The sequence below is a fragment of the Rhinolophus sinicus genome, linkage group LG07, assembly GCF_036562045.2.
Source record: "Rhinolophus sinicus isolate RSC01 linkage group LG07, ASM3656204v1, whole genome shotgun sequence".
NCBI lineage: Eukaryota > Metazoa > Chordata > Mammalia > Chiroptera > Rhinolophidae > Rhinolophus > Rhinolophus sinicus.
Window position 1 is genome coordinate 127,930,603 of NC_133757.1, and position 20,297 is coordinate 127,950,899.

At 44.5% G+C, this 20,297-nt stretch overlaps 1 protein-coding gene across 2 annotated transcripts in view; it reads right to left on the reverse strand.

Annotated features, from left to right (window-relative positions):
- Positions 1 to 20,297, reverse strand: part of ZGRF1 (zinc finger GRF-type containing 1) — a 62,809-nt gene that overhangs the window by 15,415 nt on the left and 27,097 nt on the right. For both annotated transcript variants that reach the window (XM_074338577.1, XM_074338576.1), the window contains exons 11-20: positions 18,033 to 18,138; positions 17,853 to 17,950; positions 14,073 to 14,196; positions 11,691 to 12,319; positions 10,874 to 11,012; positions 9,998 to 10,182; positions 8,798 to 8,994; positions 7,607 to 7,746; positions 1,910 to 2,053; positions 596 to 710 (exon numbers count right to left, since the gene is read on the reverse strand). In XM_074338577.1, coding sequence (XP_074194678.1) covers positions 596 to 710; positions 1,910 to 2,053; positions 7,607 to 7,746; positions 8,798 to 8,994; positions 9,998 to 10,182; positions 10,874 to 11,012; positions 11,691 to 12,319; positions 14,073 to 14,196; positions 17,853 to 17,950; positions 18,033 to 18,138 — 1,877 coding nt within the window. The remainder of the gene's footprint in view (positions 1 to 595; positions 711 to 1,909; positions 2,054 to 7,606; positions 7,747 to 8,797; positions 8,995 to 9,997; positions 10,183 to 10,873; positions 11,013 to 11,690; positions 12,320 to 14,072; positions 14,197 to 17,852; positions 17,951 to 18,032; positions 18,139 to 20,297) is intronic.

Here is a 20,297-nt window from a genome sequence, read left to right on the forward strand (position 1 = left end):
TGATTCTTGTAAATGTTGAATAATTTGTGGCATAAACATACAGATGAATAAGAAAGTCAACACTCAAAAGATCCTTAAGAAATGTTCCGGGATCAAATATATGGTGATGGAAGGAGAACTGACTCTGCGTGGTGAACACATAATGTGATTTATAGATGATGTAATACAGAACTGTACACTAGAAATCTATGGAACTTTACTAACAATTGTCACCCCAATAAACTTTAATTAAAAAAATATTAAATAAATAAACATATTTCCTAAACACAAAAGAGGCATGTAAACAATATCTCCTTTAAACAAATAAATAAAATTAAAATTAAAAAGAAATGTTCCCTGACAAAAGGAAAAAATCTGCAGTAACATTTACTAGCCCCAACCACAAAAAATAAATAAATGATGGATGGGTGAATGGACGGACTGATGAGAAATGATGCATAGTTCCCTTTCGCTTTTGATTTTCAACGACCGACAGACAATAATCTCACGGTCTCTGAGAGGTAAGTGAAACTGTGTTGAGGACATTTACGTGATGTGCATTTAGTGCACTTTCACAGTCATGGGTTATCGCTGCTTCTGAACAGCCAGGACTTACAGTGTCAGCAGGTGCCATGTGAGAGGCAGGGTGGCTGGATTAAAGTGGTCCTCAATGTTCTTCAAAGTGGTCAGCTCTGTGCTGGCATTACAGACCAACAAGGCGTGGACCACTGCTGCAGAGGAGGCAGAAAACGAAATTCCATGTAAGACAGGCCATAAGCAACTCTATTAAATGTCCACGTGACTCAGGCCAGTCACTCCCGCAACGTGAACCCTGAGGGCTTGCAGGGGTCCTTTCACTCGGTAAACCACACTATCATCTGCTCCATCACACTTCACAAACGGGTCCCCCAGACTCTGCAGCCCAAGTCAAATCTGGACTCCGCACACCAGCTGGTGGACAAGAGCGGCTGTGAGTCAAGCTTGGTGACACTGCCTGCAGCTGGCATCCTCCCCTACAGTTGGCATACCACGTGTGCCTGCAGTGGGACCTATGTAGCTTCTGGACATTTTCTTGCATGTCTTCCTCAATAATTTTATGAAAATATATGGAAAGCAGAAAGCTAGAATGCTGATATTGGTGAGGAAACAAGTGCAACTAACATGAAAAGATGCATCGAAAGTGACAAACGCTCCCTTAACTGGGGTTACTGGACTCAAGCTGGTTGACTAGGTTTACTAACAGAACAACCTGACAACCTGACAGAAAAATATCAAATTAAAAACATATAATACTTGAATGAATCATTAAATGCTGTGTGTAAGTGGTTACGGACCAAATTCGAGCAGAAGTTCCTCCCGACATCGAAACGCATGGAGAGGCCCACGCGTTCCCAGGGTGGATGGGGCTCAGCTTCCTTTACTGAGAGAAAAGCCGCAGCCTACTGTCTTCCTGAGAACGTCCCAAGGCAGACGATAAAACACCCTTGGAACAAAAAACACACTGTCCTTCCTGCTCAGCTGCTCGCAAAATCTCTCGTAAAATCTGTGAAACCTTTTTGGTGTAAAAATAAACAGTTTGATTACTAAATGCACCCTATTAAAATAAAAATCAAGAGAATCGAATAAACTAAGAGAATTAGAACTTGATACAAAACATTGTTTGAGAAAGTTCTTACACGTTTAATGTTTGTATTTTTAAAAATCAGGTATATGCCGTGTAGAATTCAACTTTAACAAAATACTTGAGTGAGGGGTCAAGATTTTGTTGCTAGCCCTCTGGGACTTGCACTGCAGAAATATTCCTATATTAAGTTTCCACACGCACCATCAGGAACACACTGTACACAATGTGGGAAAGAGGGGTGGGTGTCTTCGTGGGCCTCTGACGTTCATTTTTAGTGTACATGAAACCAGCTGTGGTGACACTTACTGTTGGTGGGCCAGTTAGAGGGGCAGTAGCCTCGCAGAGGCAGTATCTCCAGCTCATTGGTAGATGATGGTCCAAAGAAGGCACTGCAAGCGATGAAAGTGTCCAGTTCAAAGTCCAGGGTTTTAGAGACCACCCAAAGGTCATCTGAAAAAACAGACATTTGGCAAAGAGCTCAGTGTATGCTCAATCCAAGGCTATTTTGAATTCTTTATGTGCTTAGTCCTACATTATTTCTGAAAACATTATTTCTCTTTGTTTGCTGAGAAATATCTGCAAGATTCCATCCAAACTAAGATGACCTGGACAGAAAACATTGCATTTCCACGTTTTTAATTGGACTACTTTTATTTTATATTTATGAAAAACAGTAAACAAAGCAAAGACAACACGTAACTCATCTTTCTCTTATAAAATGGGTTCTAGCTACGCCAGCCTTTCCAAGGTGGGCTCGGACATGTTTGGTTGCCACGCTCAGACAAAGCCAGCAATGCGTTGGTCCAGCCCAGGTTCTCTTAGTAGGCCTGATGCTCTGGGTTAAAGACGGGCCTGCTTTCTCTGCGTAATGCGCCTACCCACCTCCACAGCACACTGAGCCCGCGGAGCCAGCAGGCGACTTCCCACAGCACCTGGGCACCGTGTCCACCCCCAGCTGAGTTTACACTTACAAAGTGTCAACTGTATTGGTTCTAAAATGTACTTACACCAGCCCTGTTTGTTATTATATAATTCAATCATGGGGTATTGGAACCATTATGAGCATGAAGAAAAAAACTGTTTTAAGAAAAATAACAATTTAGAAAGACGTAATTAAAAAAAAAAAAAAAAGCCCAAAACACAAAAAACTGCTCTGACTCAAGTACAGATGAGATAAATGTAAAAGACTAGAAAAGAGATTTAAAAAAATTCAAACCATTCTCCACTTAGATTGCTTCACAAGTGTCTTTAAGTTCTTGGTCCATGTTTACCAATTTGAAACAGTGCATCTATATGAGCAGGGCATGTGTGGGGATTGTTATCAGAAGAAAAGTGCAAAGGATCGCCAGTCAAAACCCACATTCTAAACAAAAGCGTGGACTCTTCGTCAAAAGATCAGTAAATAAAAATATATTCACATATTTTAAGTTGATATGTTAATATTTATTTGCATTACTTTTTATAGTCCCTGACTTTGAACAACTTCTCAAGTTAACTGAGCAACCATGAACTCACCTGCATCAGAAAGGACAGTTCTGCGGGCTCCATTCCCATCTGGAAAGCCCAGTGCACATCAATGTACTAAGGCTCTAAAAACTCTTGGATTAGGTTATGTGTTTAACACAGCACTTTCCCAATTGGTTTAGCCGCAGACCCTATTTTGTTTACTCTAACTCTTACCAGTACCCCCATAAACTATTGTTTTAGGAATATATTTAGAAAAGTAATTTAGAAAAAGCTGATCTATACTATAGTAGAGCTTATACCTGATTTATTTAAAAATATTTGCCAATTGAGGTAACGTTTTAAACAATATATTCCCATTTGCGAATATTTGTTTTATTCAACATTCATCACAATTTGTGAAAACATCTCTAACTCCAAGTAGTTGACAGGAAAATTCATTTCTCTCCCTTTCTTCCCACTGAAATGACAGAAGCACAGAAGTCAACCCAGTGCAGTGCTTGTGCACAAAGGAAATGGGAAAAGGAGGATGATAAAATTCCACACAGCTGGGAGACTACTAATCCTTTACACATGACAGAAAGGCATTCTAGGGCTAAAAAAAAAGGAATGGATTTTCCCAGCGAACTCCCAGCAAATCCCACTCTCGCCAACCACAGGAGGAAGAACGGTGGGAGTGGGACAGGTGGGCCAGTGACCGGTGAGGCGACAAGCCAACACTCGTGAGCAGCCGACTCCAGCCTTGCGCTGAGGCTGAGCCTGGGAGACAGCACGGCCTGAGCGGCAGGAAGGGGGGGCAGCCACACAACCACAGAGTCACGGACAGGGCAACAGGTCAGTCCACGCAGTCTCGGATCTACGGGAATCAGGTCACGGGTGAAACATAATAACCTCTGTCATTTCTGGGTCAACAGATACTTTGAAAGTCAGACTGGTACTATTACCGTGTTTCCCTGAAAATAAGACCTAGCCATCAGCTCTAATGTGTCTTTTGGGACAAAAATTAATATGACCTGGTATATTATGTTTGATATTATATACTATGTAATGTTATATTATATTATATTATGCTATGTTACATGATATTATTTTATACCCGGTCTTATAGTAAAATAAAAGCAGGTCTTATATTGATTTTTGCTGTAAAAGACGCATTAGAGGGCGGGCCTGATGTCAGGCAGTTAGAGCTCCGTGCTCCTAACTCCGAACGCTGCCGGTTCGATTCCCACATGGGCCAGTGGGCTCTCAACCACAAGGTTGCCCCCACAAGGGATGGTGAGCAGCGCCCCCTGCAACTAGCAACAGCAATTGGATCTGGAGCTGAGCTGCGCCCTCCACAACTAAGACTGAAAGGACAACAACTTGAAGTTGAACGGCACCCTCCACAACTAAGATTGAAAGGACAACAATTTGACTTGGAAGAAAAGTCCTGGAAGTACACATTGTCCCCCAATAAAGTCCTGTTCCCCTTCCCAATAAAATCTTTAAAAAAAAAAAAAAAGATGCATTAGAGCTGATTGTTCGGCGAGGTCTTATTTTCGGGGAAACAAGGTACTGTCACCACTTTATAGGCAAAGGAAGACGGAGGCCCAGAGAACTAGGGTAAGTCAGCCACGCAAAGGCTGGAAAGCGGCAGCTCTGGCACTGAATACAAGCCCCTGAGCTCTCTGCAGCTGCCCAGACCGGGGCCACCCTCCCCAGAGGCACTGCCAGGGAGCACAGCGGATGCCACCAGGGAAAATTACTCCTTGGCCAAACTAATGAGACATTTAAGGGGCACAAAGACTTCAAAAGAAAAACGTACTAGATTATAGAGTGCTTCTACAGGAAAGGAAACACCAGAACAGATGGACAAAGAATGCAAATTCAGCCTGGCAAAGAGATTCACTGAGGTAAGGAAAGACAGCAGCAATGCAAACTCACAGCGAGAAAATATGAAAAGAAACTAACAAATATTATTTGCAAAAATATATTTGAAATAAAGTTATAATTGATGGGATAAAGAGCAGAGTGGATACATTTGAAAAATATGCAATTTAGAAGGGTATCGCCCCGAAAGAAGGACAAAAACCCAGAAAATACAAAGGAAATGTGAAGAGATTTAAAGGAGTCAGGATTTAGAGAATACATTCAGAAGTGTTAACATCTGAATAATAAAAGTCCTAGAGAGAAAAATAAAAAGGGTAAGATTATCTGAAGAAATAATGGAGATCAATTTCCGAATTAAAAAAAAAAAAAATTCACTGGGGCTGGCCCGGTGGCTCAGGCGGTTAGAGCTCCATGCTCCTAACCCCGAAGGCTGCCGGTTTGATTCCCACATGGGCCAGTGGGCTCTTAAGCTCAAGGTTGCCGGTTCAACTCCTTGAGTCCCGCAAGGGATGGTGGGCAGCGCCCCCTGCAACTAAGATTGAACATGGCACCTTGAGCTGAGCTGCCGCTAAGCTCCTAGATGGCTCAGTTGGTTGGAGAATGGGCTCTCAACCACAAGGTTGCCAGTTCAATTCCTTGAGTCCCACAAGGGATGGTGGGCAGCGTCCCCTGCAACTAAAGATTGAACATGGCACCTTGAGCTGAGCTGCCGCTAAGCTCCTAGATGGCTCAGTTGGTTGGAGCGCGTCCTCTCAACCACAAGGTTGCCGGTTTGACTCCCGCAAGGGATGATGGGCTGTGCCCCCTGCAACTGGCAACGGCAACTGGACCTGGAGCTGAGCTGCACCCTCCACAACTAAGACTGAAAGGGCAACAACTTGAAGCTGAATGGCACGCTCCACAACTGAGACTGAAAGGACAACAACTTGACTTGGAAAAAAGTCCTGGAAGTACACACTGTTCCCCAATAAAGTCCTGTTCCCTTTCCCCAATAAAAAAAAAAAAATCTTAAAAGAAAAACAAAAAACAATTCACAATCCATATGTCAACCAATGATCATGCTGTCCGTCTTACACTTATACAGAGAACTGGGGGAAAGAATAGAAATGTTCCCTGACAAAGGGAAAATTCTGCAGTAACATTTACTAGCCCCAACCACATGCACATGCACACACCCATGCATGTGCACACAGACACGCACACACACAAAACTCCAAGTGGGCTGACAATTTTCTCAAGCACCATGCCAATAAGAAATCCTTAATAAACTTGAAAGAAAAAAATGATCAAACACAAAACTTTAAAGCAATTAATAAAAATTACAGGTGAATAATTTTAGACCTGAGCATAGGGATTTTTAAAACAAGACAGAAAAAGCATTTCATTTTTGACAATGACTATTCATCTGACTATATTCAAAAAGAATTTTTGTTTATCTAAAGATACCTTCAATAAGTGAAAAGACATGATCCAGACTGGGAGCAGATAGTCATGATATACATGATGAACAAAAGATTAACATGTACGATAAAAACGATAAACAAATAAGTTACAAACAGCACAACAGTAAAATGGGTAAGAACCCACATAACCAACACGCATATGAAGGAAGAGCTACTCACCACCACCGGTGGGCAGAAAAATGCAAACTAAAATCAGTGACATCATCTTAGGCCCATCCGAGTGGCTGACCCAAGACAGTGGGAGTACAAGCACGTGGGACATCAGTGTGGCACTGTGGCGTCTCCATCCTGTGTAATGTCCAAAGAGACCCCACACTTCACAGGAGATACGAGAGCATTCACATGCACTGTCCACACAGCGTGGAAACAACGACCACAGGGGAAGAGTGACAGAATGAGCTGTGGTGCAGTCACAAACTCACACTCACACACACGCAGCCCAAACACGCCATCTAGATGCAGATTTAGATCACGCCCACAAGCTATATACGTTGCAGCAATATGCTGTGAAGAGACAGAGGTAAGTTCCAGGAGATACATACAGAATTGCATCATCTTAATAGTGTTAAAAAAACAACATTTTAAATGGCTCTTTAGGAATTCATGTATGTGAACCTACAGACAAAGGGAAGATGCTGACAAACACAGGGATTTAAGGGACAGTCACCTTAGGTCGGGAAACAGCCAGGTAGTGGGGTTACTGTGTATGAAATGCACATTGCTATAAAGGTTAAAGCTAGGTGACAAACAGTGACAAGAACAGGTCATGAAACCAAAGATGATGATTACCCAATTTAGTGCATCTAAAGGCTTTACTAAAAAATGTTTTGGATTTTATTTCCAAATCCACAGAATTTGGGGTCCAGTGTTGTTAAATTGTGCAGACAATGACAGAAGTATTGATAAGCTCATTACATTTTCAGTTTGTTTTAACATTAGGTCAGAATGCAGTTGAATCAATATGCTTATTTATAGGATGCCGATAACATTGTGACTTTTTAAACAAAATTAAACAGTTATCCGTAGTCTTTAACAGATTTTTAAAAACCAAAAATGTATAACATGCTTTGTGAAACGGTCCAATGTACTATACAACTCACAATATAACTCTATTAAACTATACTTTAAAAAGTCTGTCTAATATAGAGAATTCAGAGCGGCATGAGAATTCAGAACAGACACAGGGCAGCCCCTGCCACCAGCTCACCTTTGCTGTAAGTCGAAGAACTTTCCTTCCGACTCAGCTTAAGATAAAGTTTGCTGTTAGGCTCACTGTAAAATCCAGGATGTACAGTCGTGAATCTCTTTAGTTTGCCAGACTGTTTTCTCTGAAAATCAAATCCTTTCCTGCAAAATAAGTAAAAAGCAAAAATGAATTTGAATACCGCAGTACACATTTTTTCTTAGTTGAGATATAAGTGACATATATAACATTATATTAGCTTCAGGTGTACAACAGTGATTCAGCAAGTCTGTTGTGAAGTGGTCACCATGGTAAGTCCAAGTAACATCCATCACCACATAATTATAAATTTTTTTCTTGTGATGAGAACTTTTAAGATTTACTCTTTTAACAAATTTAAATATACGATACAGTATGAAACACAGTCACCTGCTGTACATTACATCCCCAGGACTCATTTATTTCACAATCAAAAGTTTGAAGATACAAACGTTTTTTAAAATCTTTAAGGAAAATCAAAGAACCAAGGTCTCTGTGTGTTTATACACTTTATACAGATATACAGAATGAAGACATACTGTGTCAAAGGAAGAAAACAGCAACCCTCAGAGTTATCATTAAATGTTTTAAGAGACTGTGACAGGAAACCTATCTAAAACCTCAGCTGCTATAACTACCAAATGGGAACAAGGAATTATCCCCATTATTTCCATATGTCATAGGTAACTGTGATGATTAAAGGAAATAATACATGCAAAGTGCTTAGAAGCCCCCAGCTCATGTTATTCTTACATTATCACACAGATGCTCATGACATCTGCTTCTGGGGTGGTCCTGTTCCTATGGGACATGTTCCCAAAAGGAGAATTTCGTTATCCCGGAAACTCTAGCCCGGGCTTGTGAATGACCACGACCCTCCTCTCCTGCACTGATCAAAAATATTCTTGTGGTTTGTTCGATATGGTTTGACGTAGGACACTAATGACATATAATAAGGGTCAGAAAAACTGCATTCCTGCCAGTTACCTGCTTGATGTTTAGAGGGGCCAAAAAATAGCTTCAGAACATCATTCCCATGTTCTAATTAGAAAAACTGAGGTCCTCTGCTTTTTACATCTTTTTTCTCTCACAGTCTCTTTTCAAACTAATGATAATCTGTGAGGTTACTATTTTCTGACCTAATTAGAGGCCATTATTTAGCATCATAACACACACCTCACCAACAGCTGGCATTCCTCATAGAGGGGTATGGTTTGACTTCTTAAGTACAAGCCGATACTCTTTATGTCACTTAAAACCATACTGGCTGGAGATTCTTTCTGCGTTAAATTTCCTGGGGTCACTTTTTCAAGCCACTTGAAAAAGTTACATCGGTCAGCTTTGGGTGCATCACAGGTATAAAAAAGACGGCCCTGAGGGGAAGAAGATACTAAAATTCAGTGAGAAAAACATTGATCTAAGTTTTACTGTTTCTGTGTTATGTTTGTCAAAACTTTCATAAAGTTTGCTCGTCAGCATGTAGCCTCAATAAGTTAGTCCCTAAACAACCTAATCTCTTTGTTAATTTAAATAACAAATTTGAAACATAAAATGTATTGTTTTTGATTTAAAATGGTCACCACCGCCAACCTGAAAGCCGCCCGGAAACAGCGCATTTTGTGCTCCCTTTTCTCTCACGTAAGTGCATGTGCGCACACAGAAGGACACACGTGTAGTGTTGTTTCAAAATGAAACTCAGACAACAACACATTTCCTGTCACCTCAGCCTTGTGCCCAACAGCACATCGTGAGTATGACAACCCTGTCGTCAAACAATCTTAGGAAGACTTTTGGTGCCTCTAACGTTTCATCCTACGGTTCTATGACTCATGGGCTCTTGCTTCTGACAATTACAGTTAAGGTTTCCACACTCAGCTAAGGACGAGGCAGAATACGCGAACAGTGGAGGAAGCTGTTGTGACGCGTGAAGCGCCGTCTGCCAGTGAGGACACGCCGTGAATCAACACACAACACACACTAACTTCCTTCACAATAACACACGTTCAGCACGTCAATGCAGTGCGGACGCCTGTCTGTCCCTGGCACTGGGGGCCACCGAGAGCTCCTTGATGCTGGGCTGGCACTGCGATGGGCATGACCCCCCCCACCCCCCGGCTGGAGGATCACACAAGGTCCCGTCCGTGCTGGTCTCTGCACCACTGGGTGCATAGTTAGTGCTGGGAAACCTGAAGGTTGATCATCAGTCCTGTTTCTGTACCCTGAGCACAGGTCGCCCTCCAGGAACAACGCACTGTGAGCATGTTTGTTACTGAAGGCTCCTGGAGACCTCTTCTTCTGAGCTTCTCCCAAAGCAGCAGGCGCCCAGCCCTTTACGAGACAAGCGTCGGTGGCACAGGAGGCGAGAAGGAGCCGCACCTTGTTGGGACCGTCCTTCTGAACCATGACAAGCTTGGCAGGCTGATGATGATGGCAGGATGGCACACTACTTTCTACATTTTTCAGTTTCTCTCCTTTTGACGACATGTAAAATGATATGTCAACTTTCGAAAGAGCTTTGTGCAACCTTTGTGCCAGCCCAAACAGCAATATATTTAGATGTTCTACAAAAAAAGATACAGAGGAAAATTAAATACAGAATAATTTCATGTTTGGATCGCACATGTGCTATTGGTTAGCTAAATCTGAAAACAGCCTTTTAACAGAGTAAACTATAATCTCATACTAATACCCACTTTTTTTTTAAACTTAAGTTTATTGGAGTGACAATTGTTAATAAAGTTACATAGGTTTCAGTTGTATAATTCTGTAATACATCATCTATGTATCACATTGTGTGTTCACCACCCAGAATCAGTTTTCCTTCCATCACCATATATTTGACCCCATTTACCCTCTTCTAGAATCCCCCTCCCTCTTACCCTCTGTTAACCTAATACCCACTTTTTAAAGGCAAGTTTTGCCCTCTACAACAGAACAAACTGTCAAAACTAATCATGCATCATACTCAGTATTTCCTACTTAACAGAACCATTTGTGACACTTCTACTTTAAAAGAAAATGAAAACTATCACTGGAAAAAGATAATACTGTCATATCCCACTTTTAAAACTCAACTTGATCTGAATTAAGGTAAGTTACTGTCAAAAACTGGAATGAACACACAGAACATAACAAATCTCAAGGAGAGACTTTAGTATGGAAATCCACAAGTCATCACACTCTTTCACAGCTGTATCTACCACTTATTTAGTGGCGGTCAGTCGTAATGGAACGCAAAGGTAACAGTCATACCTCTGAGACACGATGCAAAGACCTGCTTGTACTGAGCAGGAGACTGAAAATCGGCTGGTATGCGTACGTGCCTTTGTGGGAGGTGAGAGGATTTTATCTTCTGCCCACTTGGGAAGCACAGCTCAGAGCTACTTATCTCCTGAAATGGAATAATTCAAGTTATTATAATAACTACAAAAAAATGCTGTTGGCTAGTGAGTAAATTATTTGCTATAGATATACTTAAGAAAATAAACAATTAAAAAAAATTCCAGAATTCTTTAAAATAATTTTTCAACTTTAGATGAGAAACCACTATAGCAAGAATAGCTATGCATGACACTTATTAACAAGTAAGACTACTGTCCCTTCGTAAGTGTTTAAATAGTTTTTGCCAGGAAAAACTCAAACTGATGTGAATGAATCATTATGTATTGCTCTTTCTGATTACAACTATAGTAAGAATTGCTCACAACCAACGTATAGAAAGATGTACTTTACTGATACTGATCTGATCAGCAAAACTGAACTGATTGTGTGAAATAAAACCAATGTCAGTGACAGCAGTAATGAAGTGGCTGTGGGACCAGGCGGAGCTGTAACGAATGACCTGTTATGGGCCAAATACCACACCACACATTTGTAAATACATAATTTCACTTCATGGTCACAACTACTAGGAAAGATCTTAAATCAAAGATGTGACTAGCTAGAGTCATGGAAATTCTAAAAAAAAAAAAAAAGAAGCCATTGGCTTCAAGAGTAAAATCATTGCTCTCACTGAAATTCTGACAATAACCACTGGAAAAAATGTAGAGACACAGGTATGTTTCCTCACCTGTGCACCTCCTGTTACATTGTGCTCATAGCGGGCAGGCTCTCCCGACAGGTTGGGAAGTTCCTCCATCTTTGAAGTCTGCTTTAAATTCAAAGACAGTGCTTGCTTTCTGCAAAGTGGACCCTGGCCGCTAAAATGCGGCTGCTGTTGACGGAGCACGCTTTTGATCACCTGCAAACGCACAGCACCTAACGGGCTTCCCTTCACAGCATCGCCGTGGCGATCACCCGTGTCACCAGAACATGGCCCAGAAATGGCCTCGGCAAGGAAGCCGTCTGTGAATTGCCTATCAGCTCTGCTTGGAGCCATCGAGTTGCACTGGGGTAAGTTCTGATATTTCAGCCACTTGCTTTGAGAAGACACATGATCAAGAAGTGAAGTGTCTGCTGGTGTCACCTCCCTGGATTCTCTGGTTTCACTCTGGTCCTCAGGCCCAAAGCTGAAGGAAGGTACCGTTGCACCTTCATACACAACTGTGGGAGCAGCAGAGGCTTCCCACTTGTCACAGCCGGTTGCATGTGAACGAGGACCCACGTCAGCTGGCCCAGTAATAAGTGGGAGTCGCGTCCTGCTTACTGATAGAAGCCTCTGGAAGTTCTTAGTCTCCACAGAACTGAATTGTTTCATCACTGAAAAACAAAGCCAATTAAATAAAAACATATTAAGGTCATTATCCAGGCTCTAGAAAACGAGTATCTACGCAAGAGAGCAAAAAGTACCAATTTGCATTGGGAAAAAACAACAACAAAAAGAAAACACATAATTTTGAGGCAGCTGGATGGCTCAGTTGGTTAGAGCGCGAGCTCTCAACAAGGTTGCCTGTTCGGTTCCCGCACGGGATGGTGGGCTGTGCTCCCTGCAACTAAAGATTGAAAATGGCGACTTGACTTGGAGCTGAGGGGCCCTGGAGAAACACACTGTTCCCCAATATTCCCCAATAAAATTTTAAAAAGAAAAAAAAGAAAACACATCATTTTATTTCTTTTTTTAAAATAAAAAAAATTTAATGGATTTAGTCTCAAAAAAGAAAATCACATTTCAGAGCTTAATTAATAGACTGAAACTTTTCTAAGGTTAATGAACTTGAAACCATCCTTTTCTTGTCCCCGTTAGCTAAGGATTTGCCCCCAATTACTATGCCATGTTTACTCAGCACTCAGGGGTTCAGAGTACTTTGAGCCAAGAAGCCCACCCGCCTGGCGCCCCTCACTGGACAGCGAGAGGTGAGGCCTGGAGGTGACAGGACCGTGGCTGGCAGCCCAGTCTGGTTCCAAGTTCACACCCCTTGTCCAGACTGCGGCCATGCTGTTTGCCTGGCTGTCACACTTCTATTCCGTCACACTTCTATTACACTTGTGAATTAATATTGTTGACTTTCAGGGTCAAGGAGGTTCTAGCCTTATTTTGATCTATTGATGTGTGATAAGCATTCAATCCTGGTCAATATGTTTTGGCCAATTTTGGCTGAGGGTTAGTAATATATATATTCCTGAAAATGTAAAAAGCAACAGTAAGTATTGGTTGATGAAAAAGTGCATGATTGATGCTGCATGGGAATGAGCAAGCGTGAAGTTTTCACCTGCTTTGTAACAACGGACCTCCCTGGCAGTATCGTCTTTGTGGGAAATAAACTCGAGACCACAAGGAAGCTGCCAGAGCAGCTGTGAGCCAATGACATCCTTTTATAAAGTGTCAGGTCGTGATTCTAGTGAGTCCACCAAGCAACACTGACAGGACAGGTAAAACCCCGCTGGCAGGAGCTCCACGGAGTGACTGAGAGTCGGCACTTGACACAGCCTGCATCCCACGGACTCACTTCCTGTACCGGGCAGACCACTCACTCCTCTGCAGGCCGCTGAGCCCATAAAGGACAGAGTTCTTTATCACATCCACCCAGGACAAGTCACCCTACAACCTCACCCACCATGACGTCAGGATGGGGCGGCGGTGCGGGAAGCACAGAGGCCTGAGCGCACGGCCCAGCCAGAGGGCTCCCTGACGGGGTGGAGAAGGGGAAACTGAGTGCTTCGGCTAAGGCCAGCCAGTGGTGCAGCCCAGACATCCGATGACTCACTCTCCTCGGGCCAGAGGGGCCAGGCTGTGGCGTTACAGCCGTGACAAGCAGTGCGATGGAAGAGACACTTGGGAGGTCTGTGAAGCTGAGAGGAGACAGAGGGACGAGAGCCGGAAGGAGTGCTGTGCTGGGAAGTGAGAGCCACCTGTTACAGAAAAGCCACCAGTGAGATGGGGTGGGAGCTGCAGGGGGTTGTGTGCACAGAATCTGGCTCCATGGCATTTTAGTAACAATCTTTCCAGGAAAGCCTGCACTGCACGGACAGGTAGAAAAAGCGACGTGGGAACAGTCCCCCGCTGAGAGGTCACCTGGCAAGGTCCTTGCTTTCAGGGCGTCCGCAGAGAGTTCTAGCACCAAGTCTTCATCTCTTGAGTCCAAAGAAACAGTAGACACAGGGCTTACTAGTGACATCTTTTGTTCTGGTGACGTCACCTATCCAGACAGAAACAAATATAGACCAACATCATCTTACTGCGTTCCCCCCCACACACACAGTGTGAATGAATTTAGAAATCTGCATGGTAAAAATAATGCTCCCATCCGGCCATGCAGAGCTGCAGAGCCAACGATTCTCCCAGTGACTGGACAGAACGAAGATACTGAGATCCTGAGCATGGAGCCCGGTGCGCTTATTTGGATGGTGGGGTGTGAAGACCAGTGGCTCAGGCTGGATGGAGCCGCGTGTCTGCAATGGGAGGGCCTGAGCACAGAGCAGTGTCCCCTTATGTCCCCAGGTCCAGTTCACCTGCAACTGATCTAAACTTCAAAGCATCACTCCCAAATGAGCCAGCTTTCGCAGCTGGCCCAGGCCCGTCACGTTAAACTGCTTTCTTAGAAGAGTCTTGAAATCTGCTCCTGCTTCCAGAAACTAATCTTAAAAATCTACTATGATGATCACATTTAAGTCTATATTTGTATAAGAACAGCATAAAAGAATAAAAGTTTGGAAGAAAACACAGCAAACTGCTCAGAGTGGTTTCTAACGGGGTGGGATAGAGGAAAGTGTTCTTTCACTTGTAACTTTATACACTTCTGAGTGGTTTGAAATTGTAAAAATGTGTTTGTGTGCATTTTTTTCCTGAGTAAATGACAATAAAGATAAAAAGTTTACATGCACATTTACAACATTTCTGACCCGCCCCTCGGTTCTCGGTGCTGTGCTGGGACTTCAGGACAGGCCCAGAAAGAAACAGACAGACAGGCGGGACACTGCAGCGCAGCCGGGGCCACAGAGCGCCTACTGTGCGCAGGGACAGCTCAGGCCCTTCTGTCGTTACCCTACATGTAGTGCTCACCGCATGGGAGGTGGGCACCCCACTTCCTCGTGCTACAGCTGAGGGATGGACGGCAGCAGCTAAGCAGTTACACTGGCTTCAGGTCATGCAGTGTATAAGCAGCAGAGTGGGGTTCAAACCGAGGCCTTCTAGATCTCACTGCACCCCCAACAAAAACGACGACAAAGGGCGAGACTCACTGAGCATCCATCCCACTGGTCACCACAGGACCTGCTCCCCACACCGGCCAGTTCCTGCTACTGCAAGTTCAGTCACTTCACTTACTCCTCTCCTAAAACTCCAACAATCCCCAGTGTGCCACAGCCTGTGGCCTGCAGCCGTGCCCTGCAGCCTGTGATGCAGCCTGTGCCCCACAGCCTTGCCCGGCAGCCTGTGATGCAGCCTGTGGCCTGCAGCCTGTGATGCAGCCTTGCCCTGCAGCCTGTGCCCTGCAGCCTGTGATGCAGCCTGTGGCCTGCAGCTTTGCCCTGCAGCCTGTGCCCCACAGCCTTGCCCCGCAGCTGTGCCCTGCAGCCTGTGATGCAGCCTATGGCCTGCAGCCTGTGGCCTGCAGCCTTGCCCTGCAGCCTGTGCCCTGCAGCCTTGCCCTGCAGCCTGTGCCCTGCAGCCTTGCCCCACAGCTGTGCCCTGCAGCCTGTGATGCAGCCTGTGGCCTGCAGCCTGTGCCATGCAGCCTGTGGCCTGCAGCCTTGCCCTGCAGCCTGTGCCCTGCAGCCTTGCCCTGCAGCCTGTGGCCTGCAGCCTGTGCCATGCAGCCTGTGCCCCGCAGCCTGTGCCCCACAGCCTTGCCCCGCAGCTGTGCCCCGCAGCCGTGCCATGCAGCCTGTGCCCTGCAGCCTGTGCCCTGCAGCCATGCCATGCAGCCTGTGGCCTGCAGCCTGTGCCCCGCAGCTGTGCCCTGCAGCCGTGCCCCGCAGCCTGTGCCCTGCAGCCTGTGCCCCGCAGCCATGCCATGCAGCCTGTGCCCTGCAGCCTGTGCCCCACAGCCTGTGCCCCGCAGCTGTGCCCCGCAGCCGTGCAATGCAGCCTGTGCCCTGCAGCCTGTGCCCTGCAGCCATGCCATGCAGCCTGTGGCCTGCAGCCTGTGCCCCGCAGCTGTGCCCTGCAGCCGTGCCCCGCAGCCTGTGCCCTGCAGCCTGTGCCCCGCAGCCATGCCATGCAGCCTGTGCCCTGCAGCCTGTGCCCCACAGCCTGTGCCCCGCAGCTGTGCCCCGCAGCCGTGCCCTGCAGCCTGTGCCCTGCAGCCTGTGCCCCACAGCCTTGCCCTGCAGCCTGTGATGCAGCCTGTGCCCCACAGCCGTGCCATGCAGCCTGTGCCCTGCACTGTGCCCCGCAGCCGTACCATGCAGCCTGTGCCCCGCAGCCGTGCCATGCAGCCTGTGCCCTGCAGCCTGTGCCCTGCAGCCACCCTGCGAGATCAGACCCTCATCTCGTCAGTGTCCACTCACTCACTCTGAGGCTCACTCTCTTACTCACTTGCTAACCCCTGCACCTGGACTGCTCCTCTCCAGACACCCTCATGGCTCTCCATTCAGATCCCTACTTCACTGTCACTTGGTGAGAGAGGCCTTCCGTTACCCACAGAACACAGAACTCTGTCCCTCTGTCCCCTCACACAGCTTTATTGTTCCCCTGGCACCCAAAACCCTTGGCAGGACCTCTGCGTGTTTACCTCTGGCCCCCTTCACGAGAACCCAGCTTCTGTGAGGCAGGTCTGGTCTGCGGCGCTCACAGGCTGAGCTCCAGCCCCTGGGCCAGGGCGACACACGGCGGCCACTCGAGTATTTGGTGCGTGGACGGCTGACTAATGTGTGTGTCCACACACACCACCCCCACTCTCTCACCTCTCACTCACCATTCAACCCACTTTAAATTGGCCTCCACCCTCCCTGCTTCAGAGACTGCTCTCGCCAAGGTCATGACGACCCAAAAGGTGCCGAATAGACATGCCTCTGCTGTCACTTACTGGATGTCTGCGCAGTTACCGACAGAACGAACCCTCACCTCTCCTGACTCTCGAGAACGGAACATCAGGGTCTCTTCTCTCATCTGTAAAGGGACCCACCCTCTCTCAGTGCTTTCGGCACCTCTGTGTGCACTGAGAGCACACAAGCTTCTCCTCCGAGCCAGACCATGGACCCTGCTTCCTCCTCAGCACCTCTATCCGGCGTCTCACGGCATGCCTTCTCTAGCCCTACATGCTCACCACACACGCTCCTCCCGCTGTGGGCTGAACCATGCCGCCGCCCCCAATGTGACTGTGTATGGAGACAGGGCCTTTACGAGGTAAGAATGGCTGATGAGCTCACGGGAGTGGGGCCCTGACCCGGAACCATCTGTGGCCTTAGAAAAAGCGATGCCCCCACCCCCCTCCCGACACACGTGCACACCCCAGGATAGGCCATGTGGGGACACAGTGAGAAGGCAGACATCTGTAAGACAGCAAAAGAGGCCTCCCCAGAAAATACACTCAGCCAGAACCTTGATCTTGGACTTGTGACTATCTCTTACCTTCTAATTAGGTAGCCTGTCATTTCAGGGCATATTGCAAAAACGGAAACATGTCAGAATAACAAAGATAGCTGTCATCCCCATTCTGTTACTTATTCTATCAGAAATCACTCCTGTTTCACCACTAAAACAATGTTGGTTGGTTGTTGATAAACTTTCTTAATCATGTTAGAAAAATTAACCAGTCTTAAGATGTTTACCTGTGTAGTTTTTAATAGATTCATTTTTTAAGAGTACCCAAACTTTTTACTCCCAGTTATTAAAACTTTGTTTACGTGATACCTTATTTGCTTCCCATGAAGTCTGCTCTGCCGACTTGAAATCATAATCCAAATGGTGGTGTGAATGTCGTGGATCTTTCAGAGGAAAATCTAAAATTGCTGGAGGAAAAAAACATGGGACTTTACCTATATCTGTTCATTGTCAAGTAACTTTTAATGTTCCATTTTACTTATAACTTACTTAAATCCTTTTCAATTGAGTCCTTATTAGACTCAGTGATCGCTTGAAAATGGTCTTCAATATTAAAACTCGTACCTCCTTCTGGAAAGTTTTCTTCATCTGGGAACTAGAAAGCAGAGATCCATTTATCTGTTTACGTGGTAAAAAGAAAAGGTGTGTGTGTGCACATATCTGTCCTTAGCTTCCTATGTGTACACACACACCTGCAGTTCATGGTCATAGCTGAGACAGAAACAGTACAGGAGTGACAGCCCCCGCCCACCCCACCCCCGCTGCCACTGCGGGTGCACAGCCACACGGCCACTGAGCTGCTGTCACTTAACATGCGCTGTGCATTGGTAATGCTACGCGTGCTATGTAAGTGTGCTGCTTAAATGTCTTCAAGAAAATGACACTGGTTTAGCACTGAACCAAAGTATATTGTCACAGAAAGGCAAGAAAACAAAGCGGTGTGATGTACACGGAGAATGTACACCCACCTAAATTTAAAAGACTTCAGTCCATAAACGTAACATGAAACAGCTAAGTGCAGGTGGAAAAGTTCTGGAGACCTGTTTCATCACAGTAAGTAAACTTCACATTACTGACTGTACGCAAAAGACTAGCTAAGACCATGCATTTTATGGTACGTGTTTTATACCCCAATAAAAAAGTTTTAACAAGACCTCTGAGTGATAAAACACAATGTAATGCTAACTGACTGCTCTTCTGTCTCAGAGCGATATAGTGGTGCTGCTTACATCAGACAGTGTCTTCTTAGAACTTGATGAAATACGGGATATTTTTAAAGTCCAGACACTGCGATGTGCAAGGAATCTGCAGCACTGATCCTGGAAACTCATCTCTGTTGGCAGGTCCAGTCGTTTCGCCTTAGAACATTTTTTATAAACTCAGGATATGAACATGACCATACCAATGTTTGGAAAATAACCAGAAATAAAACAAATGGACTGAGTTTCTTTTTGCAATACAGTCTTCTTTCCAAAAACACAGGAAATGAGAAACAAACATCCTCTATATTTGATGACACTAAGGAACAATGGTAACCATGAACTGCAATATATATGAAGAGGATGGAAAGTATAGATTTGGCAACATGGGAGAAAGTCAAAACTAAGTACCTGCTACAGGACAGCGCAGTGAGAACTAAGCTGATTTACCCCCACGACCATGGAAAGGCTTAGAAACTGGACGGAGTCCACAGGGGCTTCTGACAAAGTAGGACAAAGGGCTGAAAACATTGGATAGAAGTTCTAGAAACCAAGAAAATGGTGAGGAGGAAATAACCAAAGAAATAATTAAAATTTTTATAGGACTAGTGGACTTGTACCTGGGGGATGAAAAGATTCACCCAAACGAAGGAAGGTACATGACTGTGAAATTTCAGAAAACCAGGAATAAAGATGCTAAAAACTTCCAGAAGGAGAAAGCACTGTTAAATTTAAATTTAAAAGAAAAGAGCAGATCACATCCTAACTATACTCATGCAAACTACCAATCAAGTATGAGAACAGAATAAAAACATTTTCAACAAGCAAGTCCCCCCAAATTTTATGTCCCACACCCCCCTTTCTTAGGAGATACTCAAGATGTGCTCCAGCAATACAAGGAGAAAAGACATGGTGTTCAAGATATAGGAACCCAAGCTCAGAAAGTTCTCAAGATGTCAAGTATAGAATGGAGATTGGAGCAGAGATGGAGGACCTAGGAAAGACAATCGAGAAAAAAAATGAAGATTATTTGATAAGTTTGTGTGGATTCCTGTATTAAAGAGTATTTCATAAAGCTTTTAAAAGGTGTGAAAAATCTTTATCCCAATATTCAGAGAACACTGAGCAAATTTTTGAAAATGAGACAATTATAAACTAAGGGAGAAAAAAACAAAAATTATAAAAGAAAAAAATGTAAATATAGTTTACCAATTGGCTCAGCAGTGAAATATAAAAACATTTATAATAATGAAAATGCTGCATGTGCATTCATCTAAAAACTGTGAGATAGCAATAACAGGAGTCTGGGAGAGTATAAAGAGGGCATTCAGAAATAACTTATTTTACTTAACATAGCCACTGAAATCACTAGCTCTTGCTAAAGATAGTGCAAAAACCATGATAATAAGTAATAAAAGCATCAAGATTTATTTTAAAAAGGTCTAAATGAAGACTTAAGAGTTTTGGACCAGAAATCATAAAAGAAAACACTGAAAGAGTTGCTTACATAAATAGTCAGTATTTATTGCCGGGAAAAATCATAAGCCGAGTTACA